This window comes from Phyllopteryx taeniolatus, chromosome 13 (assembly GCF_024500385.1).
Source record: "Phyllopteryx taeniolatus isolate TA_2022b chromosome 13, UOR_Ptae_1.2, whole genome shotgun sequence".
Taxonomy (NCBI): Eukaryota; Metazoa; Chordata; class Actinopteri; order Syngnathiformes; family Syngnathidae; genus Phyllopteryx; species Phyllopteryx taeniolatus.
In genome coordinates, this window is record NC_084514.1 from 9963753 (window position 1) to 9972500 (window position 8748).

General features: G+C 45.3%; 1 protein-coding gene across 2 annotated transcripts in view; it reads left to right on the forward strand.

Annotated features, from left to right (window-relative positions):
- ppp2r3a (protein phosphatase 2, regulatory subunit B'', alpha) overlaps positions 1 to 8748 on the forward strand; it is a 51621-nt gene that overhangs the window by 25163 nt on the left and 17710 nt on the right. For both annotated transcript variants that reach the window (XM_061795256.1, XM_061795257.1), the window contains exon 2: positions 1285 to 4479. In XM_061795256.1, the coding sequence (XP_061651240.1) occupies positions 1927 to 4479 (2553 nt within the window). In that variant the 5' untranslated portion in view covers positions 1285 to 1926. The remainder of the gene's footprint in view (positions 1 to 1284; positions 4480 to 8748) is intronic.

The window sequence follows — 8748 nt, forward strand, 5'->3', positions numbered from 1 at the left end:
TGGTCAACTCAAGAGCTTTTCTCCATTTGTCAGTCGTTCCATCATGAGACTCCAGACCGAGGCTCCAGGCTCTTGCACTTTTAAGGCAAATGATCCTGTTTTTTTAGTTTTCCATTTCCAGAGTGGTCAGAGACTCTGGTTGTGGTTTTTCTTCATTTTTATTTTATTTTTTAAATGTTTTTATTATTATAATTATTATGTGCATTATTCACACGCAACGTGGCGGTCAAACCAGGCAGTGGCGGCTTCACGCAAACGCCGTTCATCTGGAGTCTAAAAGCGGTGGAGGTGAACATTTCCTGGTATTCCCCCCCCCCAAATTGGCCTATGGGGCAGTTACGACAGACCGCACGAAATTCTCCTTAGCGACAAGTGGCCGAGCCGCGCAATTCCATCGATCTACGTCACTGTATCTGCTAGCTAACTAGGATTGTATTTTGCATTATAAAATAGCTACTTAATATTATTGTTGTTGTTGTTGAGGTTTCATCGTTCATATCACGAGGTTGCTTGTGCGTCTCGAACAGCTACAAGCGTCCCACCGCAGCTGTAAGGTTTACGCGTGCTGATTTATTATGTGTGGGAATGTGTTGAGTCAGGGCAACTCTGGGGACGGTGGGGGGAAAAAAAAAAAAAAAAAAGAATGTGAGTAAGACAAATTAAATATTAAAGTGCATTTAACGTGTCATGCTGAAGCGATGATTTTCTTTTACAACCACGATGGAATCAACTCAATGCACAGAGGTTTACAGTCTCAGGCTTGTTTAACTGGGGGCGCATTGCTGGTATTAACATATTCCTTGACTTTAAAATGTGCAGAAGTGTATTGTGACTTCAGACATATGGAGGTGTATCGTTTCGTTGGTTAGATTTTGCTGGTGGCAGGACATATGTTCCCAATTGGGTTTACTGTAAGTGTTTCAAAGTGTAACCTTTCAGTGTTTGTCCACGGGTTCTTATTTTACTGCTCTGTGATGACTAAATAACGGGATTTGAGGTTCATAGCTCATCAGCGTTGGTTGTTGTCTTTATTTGGTTGTTTTCTACCTAAAGGTTGGTCAACCAGGACCTTAAAGGCCAAGATTTTAGGGTTGAACTGTGAGTTTTGATGAACTGTTACACCCCTGCTATTAACTATATGTGATTATGTGCACAGTTTTACCACTGAGTGTCACGAATTCAGCTCTGCATAACTGTGACGCTAACGGTTTGCTTTCTCTTGTGTTTTCCCTTTCACCCTTACTGCCATCTCCCTTCCTCGCCCTTCCTTCTGCTGAATCGCAGGTGGCATCCCTAACCGCTCAAAAAAAAAAAAAAAAAAAAGCACAACGCACCCCCGGAGACGAGCGGCTTCCAGACGCAACATAAGCAGCGAGAGCGAGAAAAGGGCAGTGGGCCATCTGTGTTCGGTCCCCCGCTATTCCGCAGCTGTGTCGGAGTCAGCAAGTACTTCTCAGCTGCCTCACGACTTCTAAAAAGGAGGAGGAGATAAAGGATTTCTTCCAGCGTCTCATTGCATAGGGGACGAGCCAAGTCCGGAGCCATGCTGGAGCCTCGCTGGCAGTGGACGAGGCCCGTGGGGCTTGCTTCTGTGGAGGGAAGGGTGATAGCCCAGCTGGATGTTCCGCCGTCCTGCCTGGCTGTCATGAGTGGATAACGAGCTCCTGCGAGAGAGGAAGCGGAGAAGCATCCTGTGGAGCGAGGAGAAAGAACCTCGCAGCTGTTTTTAAGAGGCCCTGAGATCTTTCGTCTGCCTTTTACAACGGGACTTTTTAAAGGATTCAATCTGTGCTACAAATGTGAAAATTTGAAAAGACATTTCATTTTTTTTCTGCAAGATGATACTACTTTGATTTTGTTTTTTGTTTTTTTTGGGGGGGGGGCGCGTCTATGCCCTGAAGAATTAGTACGGCAGCATCGGTCACCATGGCAGCAGCCTACCGTGTGGTGGTAAGCAGTGTGAGCTGCTACAACAGCGTGGTGGTGGATCGGCGCACCCACTCCCACGCCGTGCACTATTGCTCGGGCCCGTGCAGAGCGCTCTCCCAGGGGCTGGAATGTTCTGTGGCCCATCGTGGTACCTGCTCCGAGCTGCTGGTTGCGCCAGATTCGCCCTACGCCGACCTGAACGGCCCGTCCGGACACTCTCGGTGCATGAGCGCCAGACAGATCCCTCACCATGTTAAAACAAGTGGTACCGTGGACATGGTTTATAATTGCGGTGCTCTGGAGAGGGCAGGGAGCAGTGGCAATTTGTTCATAGGGGAGGAGAACAACATGTGGCGGGGGAAGAAGATCCCCAGCGGTGGAGGATCAACGGGCAACCTGAGCTGCGGTAGCTACGGTAGCCTCAAGGACATCACTGAAGAGGCCATCAACCTGGCCAGCGGTAAGCTCAAGGAGTTTTCCGTCGACAAGCTTCGCCTTTCCTCTTCGAGCCACATCACCTTCCGGAAAGGCCGCAAGGTCCGTCCCGACTCGTTCAGCCGTCGCTCCACCGATCTGGAGATCATCTACGGCCACTTCAGCTCCAGCGTCGCCAGTAACGGCACAGCAAACGCCACCACCGCTGCTCCCAATGACGAGAACACGCCGCCGTTTTTGGAAACGAAACTGAAGGGCAGTTCCAGCTCCTTGGCGGCTATTACGAAAGCAAACGGTTCGACGAGCGGCAGCGGGTCGCTTGATCAAAGTGTGAACACTCTGGCTTCGCTTTATCGCAATACTCTAGGGGACGAGAACCTGATTGCCCGTCTGCTGGAGAAAACGTGGGGAGAGGTGGCCGCCGGGGGTGCCGGTGGGGAGGACATCCGCGCCTGCCTGGACATCCTGCTCAAATGCTCAGAAGACCTGAAGAAATGCACCGACATCATCAAGCAGTGCATCCGACGCAAAGCCGGTGGAGGGCCTCAGGAAGGAGGGGCCAGTCCCGACAGCGTGTACCGGGCCTTGATGACTCGACTGAGCATGTATCTAAAGAGACTACCTTTGGAGCTCGAGGGGGTAGGAGGCAGCGGGCAGGGTGGACAGGGCACACCCGGGAGCGGGCATTGCGATCTGATGGACCTGGTGAACAGTCTCCACTCGGTCCAACAGGCGCCCTTCTCACCGATATTTGGCAGCGAGCAGCCTCCTCGTTATGAGGACGTGGTGCAGTCGCCTCCCAGCACAAAGACGGCGCCTCATTCTGCATCGTCCACTCCTCACATATCCGTGCATAGCTCCCCATCCAAAGCCCTCACCAACGGACTACAGCATTCGCATCCTCCGTCGTCCGTCACTCAACACGATCTATCTCCCGCTCCTGTCACGAGTTTGCCCTCCAGTCGCTCTCCGTCCCGTCTTCGAATCTCCCCTACCCCACCGTACAGCCACACCCCTCCGGGATCTCCCTTGGAGGCACTGTACATTGAGGAGGAAGATGCAGATATTGGTAAGACGTCAGAACAGCTCACTCAACATGCATCCCACAACAAAAACATATCAAATAAACCCATTTATCTAGCTCAACTAGACTCTACCGGCACTGTCCACAATCTAACGAGGCCTTCCTCCACCACGCCAGCACATAGGAATGATGACATTGACAAACTGCTCATGGATCTGGAGAATCTTTCTCAGAGTATGAGCAACCCCAGGAGCGCTGAGCCCCCACTTCCCGTCAAGACCCGCAAGCAAGGTGGCAGCGGCCTGGGAATTGTGTCTCCTGAAGCCCAGACTCAGCTCACAATGCCCCAGATCCAAATCAGAACCCCTGCGAGCCACCTCGCCGCGGACGGCACCGGTTCCAAGGCTCCTCAGGGAGATAACCGCAATGCTCCAGCCGGCGAGGAGCAGGAGGACGGCGCTTTGCTGTTGAGAATCTTGGAAAGCATTGAGAGTTTTGCCCAGGAGCTGGTGGACTCGGGGGCGGGGGGCACCGGGAGCGCTGAGAGGAACAGCGGGAAGGAACGCGAGGTGATGAGGCTCCTGCAAGGCACACTGGCCTCCACCGGTAGGCCTGACACCCCCATTGATAGTACGACTCTAAAAACTGCCCCGGCGGGCTGTCCAGAGGAAACTGTTCCTGCAGTAACCGTTCCGGCCATACCGCCAAAGCTCTCTGCCCGATCAACCTCGACTACACTTGCTCTCACACTAAAAAACGCAGCCGGAGATGTATGTACAGCTACGTCTGTGCCTCAACCTAGACCCGAGGCTGCTTCCACATCTACGCCTCCGCCCGCAACACCTGAAGCGACGGACCCCGTTTCAGAAGCGCCTACGGTCCATCCCAAATCCACCTCCGCACCCGCAAACTTGCCTTCCCTTGCGCATCCCGGCGAGCTGTGGAACGATGCTGCGCCTCAAGTGCCGACGACCGGTTCCAGCCCGCATGCGGTCGCCGAGAGAGATCCCGCTGTTAGCGGTGGCGACTCTCCGGCTTTGAGAGACTCGGGTTCAACCCTGCTCATCCAGCAGACGCCTGAAGTGATCAGGGTAAGCCACCATCTATTTTTTTCTTCACTTCATTCGCCATGTCTGTTTGTTGGAAAATAGAACAGTCATATCTTTTTGAGAAAAAGTCGTAACTTCACATGAGAATAGTCTTGTATGTTTGAGAAAATAACGTTCTTGTGATTAAGAAGTCTTCATTTAAAATAGTCGTAATATTATGAGAATAAATTTGTAATATACGAGATATAAATAGTCGTAATATTACTGGAATAGCAAAAAGTTTGTGATTTGAAAGTTATCTTAAAATATTTTTTTCAAGGAAACAAGTGATTATGATGAGAGTAAAGTCAATATTACTGGAATAAATGTGTACTATTTCGAGGAAAAAGTTTTTTTTTTTTTTTCTTTTTTTTAAATAGAAGTCCTTATCTCAATAATTTGCATATTTATAAGAAAATCTGTAATCCCAAGTAAGAAATTGTAATATTACATGAATAAAATTTTATATTTTTGAGGAAAGGGCTTAATTTGCGAAGTTGTATATTTTCATCAAAAAAACTTTAATTAAATCTTAATCTAAAGAGAATAAAATCCTGTTTTTCATAGTCGTAATTTTACTAGTTTTAGTTTTTTTTTTGTAGTGAATAAGATTTGCATATTTTTTAGAAAAAGTTGTATATTTTCACAATTAAAAATGTATAATCTGAAGAGAATCTAGTCAAGTGATTTAAAGTAAAAGAGTTAGCGAAATTATGAGGGAAAAATTACTCATTACTGGAATAAACTTGCAATATTTAAAAGAAAAAAAAAATCATAGTTTTGAAATAGTGAATAAAGTTATGTTTTTGAAGAATGAAGAAGATATTTTCATCATTAGAATATTATAATCAGCGAATAGTCCTTTTTGGGAAAAATGAAAAAAGTTTTCAGTTGTAAAAAAAATAAATAAATAATTGAGTTGTTAATTAAAAAAAAAAGTCAGAAGCTTACAAGAATAAGGTTACAGATTTTCGAAAAAAATAGTCTGAGGAAAAAGTTGGAATTTTACTTTTGGGGGAAAAAAAGACACATTTTTCTAGATTTTTTTATTTTTTATTTTATTTTTTTTAGGAAAAGTAATGATATGACTAATGTCTGGTATTCTGTGGAAAACAAAGGTGTATATTTTCATTGAGGGTGAAATATAATGGAACTTGTGTAGCACCTTCAACCTGATCAATGTCTTGCATGTCTACCGCAAGTCGGATCTTCGTAAGCGCGCCAGTGTTCCTCATTTGCCTTGTAAACATGTCAAGTTTAAACAGCCTGCAGGTTTTTTTTTTTTTTTTTTTTTTTTTTGTAATTGCTCTGCTACAACAGGATCGTTGACGATTGATAGTTGATGAATAGTGTTAATTAGCTGCGGCGACGTGCCCGTGCAGCCTGTCCGCTCTTCGACTCACTGAACAGAACGAGTGTGTGCGGTAGCTCGAAATACATTTGATTTGGTTTCAACGTTATTTTATTTATTTTAAAAATCTGTTTACTGCACTGTGCCACCTCGTGTCCTGTTGCTCTGAAAAGCGCCGATTTTTGTTTAGGTTGCCATGGTTACTGACAGCCAGAACTCAACAACAGTACCAGAGCGGCTCGTTGGAGAAAACCGATACCTCTTCCAGTCTGATTATACATTTGATTACCGGACTCTGGTTTTGGATTTTAAAACAATTTCAAAAATAATGGCAATGGCCTCTTTGCACAGAAGGCCGTGAGATCATATCGGTAGCGGATTTTCTGGTTTTGCTCAATATTACAGCTGTGTATTCATGGTCTCGAGTAAAAGGCAAAGTACAGTATGAGTCTTAAAAAAAACAAAAAGATATATATATTTTTTCCCAAAAGCAACACAAACCTTAGCCACGGACTTTGTTGTCTTCCAATGTACACAGCGTCATCCAAATTCCAACGGCGTTTTTGAGCTACCACGAATTTCCCGGCGATGTTGAACTGCACACTTCCCGTGTCCGTCTTTATTTGACACTGATAACGCCGTACACTTATGAAATAAAACGACAATTTCAATCCACGCACAAGACCGTGTTCGATATGTAATAAATATAAATGTCAACAATTTTAGGGGAAAATGGCTAAATGAATGCAACAAACATTACAGCGGTTTTCCTAGTGTAAATACTCAATATGTGCCCCCGGCCATACTTTGCCCAGCAAAATGTGCCACGTGAGTGACCGGAGACTACTCCAGGGCGCATCCCCCGTGTCCCTCGTTCACCTCCAGCCGAGGAGTCGGCCTCCGGCGACCCACCACTTGTGCCCTGCGATTGGCCCGCCGTGTTACAGTATTTTGGGCATGTTGAGTAACCCTTGTTGCCGTGTGGCAGGCGACCCAATAGGACGTGCTTGTTGTGGTGGGGGGGGGGGGGGCTGTTGGCACCACAAGTGTTAACTGTATGGTTGGCCTCGTCCACTGGCAGGCCGAGGTGTGTCTGTGTGTGTGGGGGGGGGCGCGGGGGGGGGCTAAATCTGTCCGCCCCCCCGTACTATGGCATCCCGCTAACAGACTCGCTGTCGCCACTGTGCAAATGGAACTGCCTGTGCGTTTTTTTTTTCCTTGTTCGACTTTTGTTGCCCCCGCGTATGTAGGGTTTAAATCAAATCCAACTTCTCCAAAGTGCCGCCCTTGGATCATGTCAGGAAAGCGACCTTGCGCTACTGTAGATCACGGCCAGATTTGAGAATGGCTTTCCCTGACACCCGATGCCAACCGTGGGAATTATACGAATATTCCTCTCGCACATTAAAGTGTCTGTCGAGCCGCAAACAAGGCTCTGACGGAATGCCCCCTCCCCCCACCCCCCTACACTCGTTCTCTTAATAGGCCGCTTTTGAACCGCTCGGGACTAAAAGGCTGCCGTAGCGTCGTGGGCCTCGCTTAGCTCCGCAGGTCGAACGTGTGGCGCAAAATTCTAGGCAGGATCGTCTGGCGGCCCAACTTGGCGGGAGATCGTAAGCGGAGTCGTGGAAATCGGCGCCGCAATGTGTCCGTGTTTCACATTGAGGGTGGGGGGGTGGGGCGGGGGGGCTTTTAACGGCACGGCGCTTCACATAGCTGATTTAAGTGCAGCCCTGTCGGCTGTGACCCTGAAGCGGAAAATGGACGCGCGGGTGGCGTAGATCCAGATTTAAGATCGTATATCGTGGCGCCTGTACATTTCAACGCGGCCGATGGCGACGGCCTGTACGACGAGATGGCGCCTCAGCTGACACTCTGACGGTTCCATTAAGACCACTGCTTTTTTTTATTTATTTTTTTTTTTTTTTTTTTTATTATATAGGTATGATCCATTTTAACAAAATCAAAATGGTGAGATGGTATACAAAATGTTCCCGCTACTGTGTACACTGTTTCATTCCATTGGAAACATTTAAATGTGCACATTTTATATTAAATAAGATTTTTTTTTTTTGGGTGAGTATAATTATTATTAATAATAATCATATATCTATCTATACAGATACATTAATATAGGCATGCATGTAGGTATTTGGAAAAATAAATTCATTAAATAAAAATACATGTATTTATTGTTACAGGTACTAATAATGTCAATGTAGCCTGTAAAGTTACATCTAGGTAAATCTAAATATAATATACATATTTTTAGCAATTATTATGCTAATGATAAAAATAGTAAGAATAATACAGGATACCTATCTAGCTAGGGGAAAATATGCATAAAAAGTATGTTTTATGAGATTTTCTTTATGCTCATAATAACATATCTCTCTATATAGACATAAAACACACATTCATATACACGTATGGAGGAATATAGCAAATACATATTCAAACAAATGCATAAAATAAAATGTGTATTTATTATTGATAATTGTCAAATAATCGACACGATCTACTATGTGTATTTCTTAAATGTGTGGTTATTTGTTACTCTGCAAAAACAAAGTACAGTTTTGTATAGCTAAATATGTATATGAACATTTAAAAAAAAAACCACATAAATTAGATTTTAAAAAACCCTATTAGTAATTAGTAATCGATTAAATTCAAAACCACACATGATAATGACAGACAGATTTCAAAGTGGAAAAATAAATAAATAAATAGACAAACGCTGCATCAGCTAATTAATAAAACGAGATAGCAAATGTCTGTCATTGACAGTGAGCTGAAAGGCATTTGACCATTTTCCAGCTTCTTTTATTATTTTTTATTTCCCCCCAACCCCCCATCCGTGTGTTTTATCCAGCCAGTCAACTGTTGACAGCTCAGAGAAAAGCCTGCTGCGTTCTGGC